We start from the raw sequence: 14,422 nt of genomic DNA on the forward strand, positions 1-14,422 counted from the left end.
GCTTTCCTCAAGTTGATGGTAATTTTTTCAATTTCAGATACTTCTTTGATTGTAAAATCTTGGCTAGCCAAGCTTTTGTTAGTGCTCTTGTGTTGATACTGTATATAAATCCTTAAGTTTATTAAACTTGAATACAAACCTCATTTAGACATTTGGTCACATAGATATTAGCTTTTTGGTTTTTTTCACAGTTGTGGAGCTTAAACTCAGGGTTTGGGCTTTGTCCCTAAGCTTTTTTATTTAAGACTATTATTCTATCACTTTGACCCATAGTGACATTTCCAGTTTTCTAGTGGTTAATTAGAGATAAGAGTATAATGGACTTTTCTGCCCAGGTTGGCTTTGAACCATGATTTTCAGATCTCAGCCTTGTGAGTAGCTAGGATTACAGGTGTGAGCCACCAGCTCGTGGTAATAGTTTGTTTTTTTTATTGTTACTTTTTTTATTAATAGTCTGTCTTTTGGAAAGAAATAATGCAAAAATAATACATTATTTTGAAACAGTAATACATGGTATTGCCCATGAAAATGAGTTCCTTACCACTTTATGAAGGAACCTAAGAGTATGAGATTATTTTCCTTTGTAATAATGTGAAGTGTGAAAGTAGAGGGCTAGAATTTCCTTTTCAGTTAAATTTTTAGGTCCATGTCATATACATTAGTAAAAGCTGTTTGTTAAAGATGTTAAAAATAGGAAGTAGTGCTGTGGCTCAAAGTGGGAGAGCACTAAGTTTAAGCCCCATTACCAACAAAAAAAAAACCCTAAAACCTAAAAACGTTAAATATTGCTGGTAACTGGTAGTTCATTATTGTAATTCTAGTTACTTAGGAGGCTGAGATCTGAGGATCATGGTTTGAAGCAAGTCTGCAGAAAAGTCCTAGAGACTTTATTCTCCGATTAGCCAGCAAAAAAGCTGGGTTTAAGATGTGGTTCAATTGATAGAGGACCACTTTTTTTTTCTCTCCAGTCTTGGGGCTTAAACTCAGGACCTAGGCACTGTCCTGAGCTTCTTTTGCTCAAGGTTAACACTGTACCACTTTAGCCACAGTACCACTTCCAGCTTTTTCTATTTAGGTGGTACTGAGGAATCAAACCTCAGGACTTCAAGCATGCTAGGCAAGCATTCTACCACTAAGCTACATTCCCAGCCCCAGAGAAACAGATTTGAGTGAAAAAGCCTAAGAAGTGCACAAGGCCCTGAGTTCAAACCCCAGTACAAGGACAAAATATAAATATTGTTAGCGTAGTATTTATGTTCATACATAATTATATGGTTTACACCTATAATTAATGCTACTTAGGCAGAGATCCAAGAATAGTAGTTTGAGGCTAGTCCAGACAAAGTTCACCAGACCCTAATTTCAACAAAAAATTCAGAGCACAGTGATGTACATTTGTCATTCTAGCTGTGGTAGGAAGCATAAATAGGATTGTGATCCAGGCTGACCTGACACTAAATGAGGCTTTATTTAAAAATAAAGCAGAAAGGACTGGGGGTGTTGCTCAGCTGGTAGGTAGATCACTTGTATAACAAGTTTGAGACTAGTACCACTTAAAAAAAGATAACTTTACTGCCTGGGAATTTGGCTTAGTGGTAGAGTGCTTGCCTAGCATGCATGAAGCCCTGGGTTCAGTTCCTCAGTATCACATAAACAGAAAAAGCTGGAAGTGATGCTGTGGCTCAAGTGGTAGACTAACCTTGAACAAAAGAAGCTCAGGGAGAGTTCCCAGGCCCTGAGTTCAAGCACCTTGATTGGAGAAAGAAAAAAAAAAAAGTTTAATATTAAGGCTAGAGGTGTGGCTCTAGAGTGGCTCTAGAGTGCCTGGCTATTGAATAAGTTCAAGGCTGTGAGTTCAAAACCCTTTATTTTCCTCCTTTCCCTCCCTCTGCCAAAGTTAAATATTAATGGTGATTTTGTAGTTGAAAATTATAAAGATTGAGTTTAAAGGAAGATCTTGAAACCAAATACATGATTGGTGTTTGATTAATGCTGCTTCTAGTCATTACCATAAAGGGGTAAGAATGCTCTCATTGCTACAAAATTGTCATCAATAACATCTTGATTTTTAATTAATTATACTTTAAAAAATTATCTTTTAGTGAAAATCCTGTTTTCAAGCCTTACTGAGAAATTAAATATTTCAGTGTCATAATTTAATTAAAACAAATTTTCTAGCTGGGTGCTTGTGGCTCATGCCTATAATTCTAGCTATTCAGAAGGCTGAGATCTGAGGATCACAGTTCAAAGCCAGCCTGGCAGGAAAGTCTGTGAGACTTTTTTTTTTTTGGTCAGTCGTGGGGCCTGAACTCTGGGCCTGGGCACTGTTCCTCAGCTCTTCAGCTCAAGGCTATTGTTCTACCACGTGAGCCACAGTGCTACTTCCAGCTTTTTTCTGCTTATGTGGTGCTGAGGAATTGAACCCAGGGCCTCATGCATGCGAGGCACGCACTCTACCACTGAACCAACTTCCCAGCCCTGTGAGACTCTTATCTTTAATTAATTACCAGAAAACCAGAAATGGATCTATGGCTCAAAGTGGTACAATGCTAAACTTGAGCATAAAAACTCAGAGACAGCACCCAGGCCCTGAGTTCAAGCCCCATGACCGACAAAAAACAAACACAAAAGACCAATTGTTCTAGAACTTATTTGGAAATACATTTTTCCACTTGAATTGGAAACATGAGCTTTCTTTCAAATGGATAGCATTTTGTTTTTCTAGAAATAATTGTATTGTTAACATGTTAAAAATATATCCAACACTAGCAAACAAAATTTGTGAGCCTTTCACTGTAACATGGCCCAGTAATAGACATCAGTAATATAGACATCAATAAGAATCAGAGGATGAAGTGGCACTGTGGCTTAAAGTGGTAGAACGCTCGCCTGGAGCTGAAGAGCTCAGGGACAGCACCCAGGCCCAGAGTTCAAGCCCCATGACTGACAAAAAATAAAATAAAGAATCAGAGGACGGATTTAGTGCCCCCAATTCAGCACTTAAACTGTAAGAATCTCAGCTGGGTGCCAATGGCTCATGCCCTTAATTCTAGACACTCTGAAAGCTGAGATTTGAGAATCTAGGTTCAAAGCCAACCCAGGGAGGAAAGTCCCAAGAGATTCTTACCTTTAACTACAAAAAAAGAGCTAGAGCCGGGCACTGGTGGCACACACCTGTAATCCTAGCTACTCAGGAGGCTGAGATCTGAGGATCGAGGTTCAAAGCCAGCCCAGGCAGGAGAGACCGTGAGACTCCTATCTCCAATAAACCACCAGAAAACCGGAAGTGGTGCTGTAGCTCAAGTGGTAGAGCGCTCGCCTTGAGCTGAATTGCTGAGACAGCGCCCAGGCCCAGAGTACAAGCCCCACGACCGACAAAAAAAAAAAAGAGCTAGAAGTGGAACTGTGGCCTAAGTGGCAGAACAATAGCCTTGAGCAAAAGAAGCTCAGGAACATCACTCAGGCCTTGAGTTCAAGACCCAGGATGGGCCCTGCAGGAATAGCAGTGCCAGGGATGGGTGTGTCATTTTTTAAAGAGTGTTAACCTCTTGCCAGGCACTGGTGCCTCACACCTTCTAGGAGCTGAGATCTGAGGATCAGGGTGTTCAGAGCCAACTCCTGTAGAAAAGTCAGTGAGACCCTTATCTCCAGTTAACCATCAAAAATGCCTTATTAGAGACCCTCCAGTATGGCTTCGCAGTGAGTGCAAAGCCTAGCAGAAGTGTAAGGCCCTGAATTTGAGCCCTGATTTTGTCACAAAAAAGAGATTTTGAACTCTTAAGAAAATGATGCTTTGTAAGTCATCTTACTAGAGAATATTCAGTTGAATGTGTATGGAAGTACCAGCCTTCCAAATGGGAAAGTCAATGTGCACTGAAATGATTATTGTAGCATTATTGTAAATGAGACAAGAGTGACTGGCCTTAGCTCAATGGTATGGTGCATGCTTAGAATCTCCAGTTCAGAAAAGAAAGAAGTAAATGAATGACAAAAAGGAGAAGTTAAACATACTAATTTTACTGCTTGGGAAGTTGAGGGGGGAGCTCTAGAGACTAGGAGTTTGAGACCAATATGGGTAACATAGCAAGACCTCATCTCAACTTCCCCTTTTCCCAAAGAAAACAAAAACGAGCTATACATTTCCTAGAAAATCATCAGAAAAATGGATTGGTTTTAGAGTAACATATCTTTTTTTATTTTTTTGTCCTGTTGATGGGACCCAGGACCCTCATCCATGTTAGCAAGGCATACTACCATTGAGCTGTATTGCCAATCCAACACAACTATTTTGTGTGTTCATAATTTTGTGATTTCATATTTGGGGCTCAACTGACTTCACTGAACTTACTAATGCTGCCATAGTTGACGGTACTTTGTAGGGGTTCGGTGTTCCAAGGAGAGCTGGTCATGCATTTCTTTGATTTCTCACTCGCAAGGAAAGTACCTTTTCAGATGACATTGCAGTGGGTGAGAGAGCTCTTTCAGGTCAGGCTAGGCTTGGTCAGAGATGGTCACAGGTGCAGCCCAAATATCACCAGTGGACAAATAAATTCAGCTGTCTTTAAAAAAAATTTATTTTTGAGATATTGCCTACCATGTGTGAGACCCTAATTTTTAGTATATTGTGACCATCAGCTAGGTATTCTAGAATCTCTTCCTCACCCTAAAAAGAAACATCTATTAACAGTCACTCTGTCAGCCTTCCTTCTAGTTCCTGGCTACCATCAAACCACTAATCTGTTTTCTACCTGTGATTTTTCCTGTGATTTTATGTATTCTTGACATTTCCTACAGAGTGGGATCATAAATTATGTGGTCTTTTGTGACTTTTTTCCCCCACTTGGAATACTGCATTCAAGATTTGTCTGTCATCAGTATTTTTTTGGGTAAATACTATTCCATTGTTTATCCGTTCATCAGTTGGTGGACAATTTAGATAGTTTCCACTTTTTAATCTGTTTTGACTAATACTGCTACCAGCATTTGTATACAAGATTTCCAGGAATACATATTTTAATTTCTCCTGGATAAAATGTGGTTGTGGTAAATGTGGTAAGTAAAGCTAAAATTGTGGTACATAATGTTTTATTTTTAAAAGCTCCTACATATATTTTACTTTGATACTTTTCTTTTTTCAGCGAGTACTGAGCCATCAAGATGACACAGCTTTGCTAAAGGCTTATATTGTTGAGTGGCGGAAATTCTTTACACAATGCGATATTTTACCAAAACCTTTTTGTCAACTAGAGATTACTTTGCTGGGCAAACAGAACAGCAACAAAAAATCGAATATGGAAGATAGCATTGTTCGAAAGGTAAGTCAATTTTCTCCCATAGTTTTTCTAATAATCCTTAGAAGGAATTATTTGAAGGCATTTCAAAGGTTTTTCTTTTCACTTCTTCCTGGGTGTTATTGAACATATTTGTCATTCTTCCTGGGGAGCTTCAGCTTCAGATTTACCTCCTTGAGTTTTTCTTTTTCCTTTTGACTTTACCTGTTTTCAGTATTTTGCTTCATTCCCTATTCCCTCTTTGTATATTTATCTTCCTGTAGGTTAAATGACTTTTTTCTGTCAAAAATTCTTTTACTATGTTGTCTTCATAAAACTTTGTGTTTAATTATGGTTACAGTGCTGTGAACTTCTTAATCTTTTGTTTCTCGTTTTTTTTTTTTTGTTTTTTTTTTTTGGTCAGTCGTGGGGCTTGAACTCTGGGCTTGGGTGCTGTCTCTGTGCTCTTCAGCCCAAGGCAAGTGCTCTACTGCTTGAGCCACAGAACCACTTCCAGTTTTCTAGTGGTTTATTAGAGATAAGAGCCTCACGGACTTTTCTGCCTGGGCTGGCTTTGAACCGTGATCCTCAGATCTCAGCCTCTTTAGTAGCTAGGATTACAGGCGTGAGCCACTGGCGCCCAGCTTTGTTTCTAGTTATTATAAACTCAATATGCATTTTGGTCATTTTCATAGTTTCTAATTAAAAGTTCATGCCAAAAACTGGTCATGATTCAATAGAAGGAATTCAGCCCTGAATGTGAAGGGGTCCCAGATTTCCTTTTCCACTCTGAATTATTCTTCAACCTTTTGAATATAATCTGATTTCTATGTATAGGTGGTGATGGAGATTGAACCCAGGTCCTCACACATACTGAGTGCATACTCTATTGCTTACATACTCAGTTATTACTAGAGATTGATAATATAAAGAATGGCCATTTGAATTTTAAATAACTTGCAGTTTGCTGTGGTGGTTGTAGTAACAAATTTAAGCATTACAATAGTGTGATCTGGGCATTGTTGACGCATCCCAGTCTTTTTCTTTTTTGCAAGGTCCTGTGGTTTGAACTCGGGGCTTGGGCACTGTCTCTTGAGTTTCTTTTGCTCAGGGCTAGCACTCTACCACTTGAGTCACAGTTCTACTTCCAGCCTTTTGATAATTTATTGGAGATAAGAATTTCATTGGGGGCTGGGAAGGTGGCTCAGTGGTAGAGCTCTTGCCTTGCATGCATGAGGCACGGGGTTCGATTCCTCAGCACCACATAAGCAGAAAAAGCTGGAAGTGGCACTTTGGCTCAAGGGGTAGAGCGCTAGCCTTGAGCTGAAGAGCTGAGGGACAGCACCCAGGCCCAGAATCAAGCCCCACAACTGACCAAAACAATAAAAGGATTTCATTGGTTTTCCTGCCCCGGCTGGCTTTGAACTGCAATCCTCAGATCTTAGTCTCCTGAGTAGTGAGGATTACAGGTGTGAGCCACCAGCACCCAGCAAGAAATGTTCTCTTTACCAGACTTAACTGTAACCCCTCTGTATATCATCTTTATAATAACAATTAAAACATTAAAAAAAATAAAGTTACCTGTATCCAAACTCTGAAGATTGAGTTACTGGGAAAAATACAGTAGTCTTAGGTATATAGTGATCAGTAGTAACTTGACCCTCGCTGTTATTGCTGCTGTTGTTATTGTATCTGATGTGTGAGACAAAGTTAGGAGCACTGACATGTCCTCACCGGCGTGCGCGTGCGTGTGTGTGTGTGTGTGTGTGTGTGTGTGTGTGTGTAATTTCTCTCATTTTGATGGACATCTATAAGGGAGATTTGCATTTATCATCATACACTAATTGTACAAGGAGGTTTCATATGGTATTTTTGTAGATATATATGCTGTACTTTGACCAAGTCCCCTCCCCTCATTGTGTTCCTTCCCTCTCTCATTTCCCTTTTCAAATAGCACTTAGTGGGCTGCATTCTGCTATCTTGATGTGTATTTATAACTTATTGCGATCTTACTTTCCTTACCCCTCTGCTAATTCCTTCCCCTAGACAATCCTCATGTTCATGTCCAATGTTCCTACAAAGTTTCTGCATTTTTAAGATGTCAGTACTGATAAGAACGTGAGGGTATTCTAAAGATACCAATATTTCTGAAATTTGACTTCAAACTATAGAAGTAACACTTTCCTTATATAATTGTATTTAATTTTTTTTTTTCTGGTCCTGGGGCTTGAACTCAAGGCCTGAGCACTGTCCCTGAGCCTTTTTGTGCTCAAGGTGAGCACTCTACAACTTGGGCAAACCACAGCGCCAATTCTTTTCCTGAGTGTTATTGGAGTCTCATGGGGTCTTTTCTGCCTAAGCTGGCAATCCTCAGATCTCAGCCTCCTGAGTAGCTAGGATTACAGGTGTGAGCTACTGGTACCTGGCTGTATTTAATTTAATTTTTACAATACTAGAACTTTGTATCTTACTCTATTTTACACATAAGAAGGCAGGTGAGGGGCTGGGAAGGTGGCTCAGTGGTAGAGCACTTGCCTTGCATGCTCGAGGCCCTGGGTTTGATTGTTCAGCACCACATAAGAAAAAAAACGGAAGTGGCGCTGTGGCTCAAGTAGTAGAGTGCTAGCCTTGAGCTGAAGAGCTGAGGGACAGCACCCAGGCCCAGAGTTCAGGCTCCACTACCGGACACACACACACACACAAAAAAAAGGCAGGTGAGTAAGTAACAGAACTGAGATTCAGGCTTACCTCAAACTCAGACTTGTGTCTGATTCTGAAATTCTTGTTTTTTACCCACGTTACATATACTATTTTGCTAAAGTAGTCAGATGAAAATTACAGCATGAGTATGGTGGAGTTGGTTTCTTTGGTACTAGAATTTGTGTGTGCATATTTGATAATTTGTATACTGATAATTGAAATAATACCCTATTTTCTTATCTTCCTAGCTTATGCTTGACACATGGAATGAGTCCATTTTTTCAAATATAAAAAATAGACTTCAAGATAGTGCAATGAAGCTGGTTCATGCTGAACGATTAGGAGAAGCTTTCGATTCTCAGCTGGTTATTGGAGTAAGAGAATCTTATGGTATGTTCTTACACCTACCCCCCTACTGGGGTTTGAACTCAGGGCCTTGTAGTTGCTTGGCTTGATTGATCAGCTGGCACTCTACAGCTTGATCCACACCTCCAGCCCAGCCGTTTGCTAGTTATTTTGGTGATGGAGCCTCACTGACTTTTCTGCTTGGCCTGGCTTAAAGTTGTAATCCTCTGGATCTCAGCCTCCTGAGTAGCCAGTTACATGTATTAGTATATAAAGTCACATCACATTTCTTGTGCTAAATGCTTTTTTATTGTAAGAATATACAGATGATAATTTTGCTTAAAGAAACCTATAAAAGGGGCTGGGAAGGTGGCTCAGTGGTAGAGCGCTTGCCTTGCATGCATGAGGCCCTGGGTTCGATTCCTCAGCACCCCATAAGCAAAAAGAAAAAAGCCAGATGTGGTGCTGTGGCTCAAGTGGTAGAGCGCTAGCCTTGTGCTGAAGAGCTGAGGGATAGTGCCCAGGCCCAGAGTTCAGGCCCCACGACCGGACCCCCCCCCCAAAAAAAAAAAAAAAAAAAAACCAAAACTATAAAAGTTGATATTCATGTGGTTTGTATTATTTCTTTGTATTATTTCTGCTAAAAAATTAATTTCAGTAAGCTAAACTTAAAAAATACAAATCAGTCCTTAGCTCATAAAAGGTAACTGGTTTTGTCTTTATGTTTTTGTGAAGTTCCTCACATGTATATGCTTTTTCTTTCTGACCATGATGTTTTCTTTTCTTTTTTTTTCCCAGTCCTGGGGCTTGAACTCAGGGCCTGGGTACTGTCTCTGAGCTTCCATTGCTTGAGCCACAGCGCCACTTCTGGCTTTTTCTGTGTATGTGTTACTGAGGAATTGAACCCAGGGCTTCATGCATGCTAGGCAAGCACTCTACCACTAAGCCACATTCCCAGCTGATGTTTTCATTTGTTCTTTCAGTCACATAGTGTGCTTTGACTTAGAATGTTCTTGCTCTTTGGTTTCTAATTTGCCCTAATCCTTTTTCCTCATGGAGGTCCTTTCTAATTTACCAACTAGGTTAGAGCCCATCACTTAGAGCTTTCTAGGACCTATGTTTCCCTGACACAGTCCTTTTGTGATAGGACCTTGCTTATACTGGCTCTTTACTGAACCAGAATGCCTGGTACAAAATTACTCTCAATATGCAATATGTGTTTATGGAATTAGTGATTAAGCCTTTTAAGTTTTCATTACTGCTGCTCCTAAAACTTACTCATATTATCCTTATTTCATCTGCTACAGTTTAGATGTCTATGAAGTCTATGTCTAAACATGTAAAACTGTTCGTACAGGAATTCTTTGGGGATCATTTAATGCATTTACTGTTCACAGACTGATAATACTGTTTTATTGTATCTTACTTTGTGGTAGTAGGAATTGAACCCAGCACCACATGCTTGCTAGGGAAGTGCACTAACAGTTCAGCTGCATCCCCAGTCCTTGATTGTTTTTTGTTTGTTTTTCTTTTGTTTTTTTTTTTTTTTTTTTGCCGGTCGTGGGGCCTGAACTCTGGGCCTGGGCGCTGACCCTCAACTCTTCAGCTCAAGGCTAGCACTGTACCACTTGAGCCACAGCGCCACTTCCGGCTTTTTTTCTTTTTGCTTATGTGGTGCTGAGGAATCGAACCCAGGGCCTCATGCATGCAAGGCAAGCGCTCTATCACTGAGCCACCTTCCCAGCCCCACTTCTGGCTTTTTTCTTTTTGCTTATGTAGTGCTGAGGAATCGAACCCAGGGCCTCATGCATGCAAGGCGAGCACTCTACCACTGAGCCACCTTCCCAGCCCCTTTCTTTTGTTTTTGTTTCTTGATGGTACCGGGTTTGAATTCAGGTCCTCATGCTTGCTAGGAAGGCCATCTTATCCATTGAGCTACTCCATTAGCCCTTTTTTTCCCTGGCTTTTTGAGGTAGTGTTTTGTTCTATGCCTGAGCCAGCTTTAGCTTAAGTAACTAGTATTACAGACCTGAACTACTATGCTCAGCTTGGTATTCTTTCTGCTTAACTCTTTCATGCTAGGTCTTCCTAAATTCTGGCTACTTAGTTTGATATTTGAGGGTTTCCACAGCCATTCCTAATTTAGCATGCTACTTTATCTTCTATTAGCTTTATAATCACCTTAGACAACCTACTTATTGTAGTTTGTGTTCTGCTTCTGAATATGTACTTACCTGATTGTGTCTTTGCAAAATACTATACTGTAAGATTCAGTTTAAACCTCATCTGTGAATAGTTTCTTTTTTATTCTCTTTAACAAATATAACACATGAAGATATTTGATCATTTTTTAAAAATTCTTTTTTGTGAATAATTTCTTTTCATTTTGGTCATGGGGCTTGAACTTTGGGCCTGGGCCCTGTCCCCCAGCCCTTCATCTCAGGGCTAGTGCTTTACCATTTGAGCCACAGCACCACTTCTGGCTTTTTCTATTTATGTGGTGCTGAGGAATTGAACCCAGGGCCACATGCATGCAAGGCAAGCACTCTACCACTGAGCCACCTTCCCAGCCCTGTGAATAGTTTCTTAGTAGCCAGTGTCTTTCCTATCCAAAGCTAAAATATTGGTCTATTATAATACTATGTAGTATTATTATATATAACATATACTGTATAAATAGTATATATTATTATACTATAGTATAATATATATTATGTGCATAATATATGTACATAATATATTATACATATATGTGTGTAATATATAATATATGTATATATAAAATATATATAATATATATAACATATTATACTATATATAGTATTGTTACTTTACTCTTTTGGTGATATTTTTTCAAGATGATTTTGTTTTACATGTTTATGTGTTTTTGTGAGCATTGTCATCTTACTCATATTGGCTCCTTAAATTTGCTCATTTGTTGTACTCAAAATACTGATTGAGATCATAATGAAAAGTTTTTTTTTTTCTATTTTTCAGTTAACCTTTGTTCTAATCCTGAGGATAAACTTCAGATTTATAGGGATAATTTTGAGAAGGCATACTTGGACTCAACAGAGAGATTTTATAGAACACAAGCACCCTCATATTTACAACAAAATGGTGTACAGAATTATATGAAATATGTAAGTCAGAACGCAATACATTTGACAATTTGAGCTCTTTTCTTGATACTTTTAAAATGATTGCTACCTTGTTTCCGGGCAGGCAGATGCTAAATTAAAAGAAGAAGAAAAACGAGCATTGCGCTATTTAGAAACAAGACGAGAATGTAACTCTGTTGAAGCAGTAAGTCATCTTCTGTATTCCTTTTTATGAGAATTTTTCAAGTAATATAGCACAGGGATGGCAAATACATGACACTTACGACACTATCATCTTTCTCATGTCTGACCCACTTTCCTAATTATAGACCTTCCTCTATGAGCAGAAACACAGTTCTAAAGGTACCTAACTCAGAATATATTGTCCTTCAGAACTGGTATGTAAAATAAAATCTTTTCCATCTCTGCTCTAAATTCTGTTATACTTAATGAATATTTAATTTTTCATCATTTTCATAATCAAAGATAATAGCTATGCTAGACATTTTCTTTTACAAAACGAGGAGTTCATTTGGGTGTGCTTAAGGAAGAAATAAGAATCAAAGTATGCTTTTTACTTAGTAGGTATGTATTTAAGCAAGGAAGAAATACAAAAGAGGATTGAAGTGATCTGTACTTGGGAACTGACCTTCTTGGTAGGATGGACCAATTTGTGATGAAGATAGACCTCTACCAATCTTCCTGTTTTCCTTTTTGCCTAGTTAAAAGTTTCCTCAAGAATTTTTCAGTACACAGACATGTGTGAAATGGCTTGTTAATGAATGTTCATTCTTAAAGGAATTATAATCCTAATTCTAAAACAGATTCCCTCCAAATAAGGGTTAACAGGTTCATTTGTTCTTTTTTGCTTTTATATATATAATTTTTTCTCCTTCCTTTGGGGCTTTTTTTTTTGGCCATTCTGGGGCTTGAATTCAGGGCTTGGGAACTGTCCCGGAGCTTCTTTTGCTCAAGGCTAGCACTCTACCACTTGAGCCACAGCTCCACTTCCCGCTTTTTCTGTTCATGTGGTACTGTGGTATCGAACCCAAGGCTTCATGCATGCTAGGCAAGCACTCTACCACTAAGCCACCTTCCCAGTCCTCCTTTGGGGTTTTTTGTTAAAATTATTACAGTAAACTTACATTCTATAGCTTTTCCCTTAGGAAGAACTATACATTAGTAAACTAGTGTAGATTATGCACTTACTATCAGCAGTTCTGTAGTCAAGGTAAGCTAAATCTTCTTGTGAACACATTTTTCTGTGGAACAGTATGGTTTCCTTTTGTGATGGTAATAGATTTGTGCTATAAAGTTTGGTATTAGCCTCAACTAACATTTGCTCTATTTCAGCTCATGGAATGCTGTGTAAATGCCCTGGTGACATCATTTAAAGAGACTATCTTAGCAGAATGCCAAGGCATGATCAAACGAAATGAAACTGAAAGTAGGTAAAACATAATGTAAAACATAAAACATTATATATCATAATCTAAGCTGGATGCAGATGATTCATGCCTGTAATCCTAGCTACTCAGGAGTCTGAGATCTGAGAATTGTTGTTCAAAGCCAGACTGGGCAGGAAAGTCTATAATACTCTTATCTGTAGTTATCTCCAATTAACTTCCAAAAAGTTGATAGTGGGCTGTGACTCTAGTGGTAGAGTGGTAGCCTTAAGCAATAAAAAGCTCAGAGACAGTGCATAGGCCCTGAGTTCAAACCTCCGGACTGACCGAAAACAAATAAAAAGATACTATAATCTTTTAGGAAATTATCTTTGAATCAGATCACTTGATAAAATTTTGTCAGATTGTTCTTTTAAACTTATGTATATTTACTACAGTGAGTTATGTGTGATTAAAGAAAATGATGAAATATTTTAACACCAGAACTACTGCTAAAAAGTTTCCATACTTAAGTCATAAACATTTTCCTCTGTTAAGTATCAGTGTGTGTGTGTGTGTGTGTGTGTGTGTGTGTGTGTGTGTGTGTGTGTGTGTGTGTGTGTGTGTGTGTGTGTGTGTGTGTGTGTGTGTGCATGCATGCATGTGTGTACAATTTCTGCTTTTTTTCTTAAAGGCAGAACTTTCCATTGAAAGTTGTAAACATATAGTTTAGGGTAAAGGTATTTGACTTGCATAGGACCTTGTGGCTACTCTTTTTAGCAAATAATAAAACACTCCATGATAATATATTTTGTCCCTTTTCCTCCCCCAGAATTTAAATGTTTTCCTAATAAAGGTATGTTTTGGAAAGTAGCAGTTATATTAAAAAAAGGAAAAAATGTATTAATTTCCCTAATATTCTGAGAAAATAATTTTTAACATTTTGATGTATTCTCCAGATTATTGTGTCTAACTGCAGGGTCTAGTATTAATACCTGGTTGCAATTAAAATACACATTTTAGCTTGTAAATTCATAGTCTCTTTAGCAGCAGTTATATAGTTCAAAGCAAATTACTTATTGCTGTAACTGAAATATTTGGATTTTTATATGCCAACCTTAGTAGTTAAGTCTGATCCATGTAAGGTTTCCTACAAAAGTATACAGTGATACTAATACTGTGTGGTATTCTTTTGTGATGATCAATTAAATAATGTGAAAAAGTGTTTTAGAAATGGAAAATCGTTTATGGATATAATTTTATGTTAGCTTTAGTAAAGTTTCTCATATAATTATTGCTCATATTTTTTTAACCTTTTCATGAATATTGCAACTTTATGAAGTATACCAGTCTTGTGGGTAAACTTTTGTATTCTATGTTTGAGACAGGGTCCGGCCACATAGTGTAGGCTAGCCTGTGTTGGCCTGAAACTCAAAATTGTGCTGTCTCAGTCTCCTGAGTGTTGTGACTGTAGGTGTGCACTACCACTCCCCAGTACTTTTTTTGCCAGTCTTGGAGCTTGAACTCTAGGCCTGGGCATTGTCCTTGAGCTGCTTTTGCTCAAGGCTAGCACTCTGCTAATTGAGCCACAGCACCACTTTTGGGTTTTTCTGTCTATGTG

General features: G+C 38.5%; 1 protein-coding gene across 1 annotated transcript in view; it reads left to right on the forward strand.

The window, feature by feature from the left end:
* Nucleotides 1-14,422, forward strand: part of LOC138821349 (cullin-5) — a 53,624-nt gene that overhangs the window by 15,103 nt on the left and 24,099 nt on the right. The window contains exons 4-8 of the mRNA XM_070013509.1: nucleotides 5,139-5,315; nucleotides 8,219-8,360; nucleotides 11,313-11,458; nucleotides 11,541-11,621; nucleotides 12,770-12,863. Of these exons, the coding sequence (XP_069869610.1) occupies nucleotides 5,139-5,315; nucleotides 8,219-8,360; nucleotides 11,313-11,458; nucleotides 11,541-11,621; nucleotides 12,770-12,863 (640 nt within the window). The remainder of the gene's footprint in view (nucleotides 1-5,138; nucleotides 5,316-8,218; nucleotides 8,361-11,312; nucleotides 11,459-11,540; nucleotides 11,622-12,769; nucleotides 12,864-14,422) is intronic.

Source organism: Dipodomys merriami, unplaced genomic scaffold (genome assembly GCF_024711535.1).
Source record: "Dipodomys merriami isolate MVZ:Mamm:240054 unplaced genomic scaffold, mDipMer1.0.p SCAF_91, whole genome shotgun sequence".
Lineage (NCBI taxonomy): Eukaryota > Metazoa > Chordata > Mammalia > Rodentia > Heteromyidae > Dipodomys > Dipodomys merriami.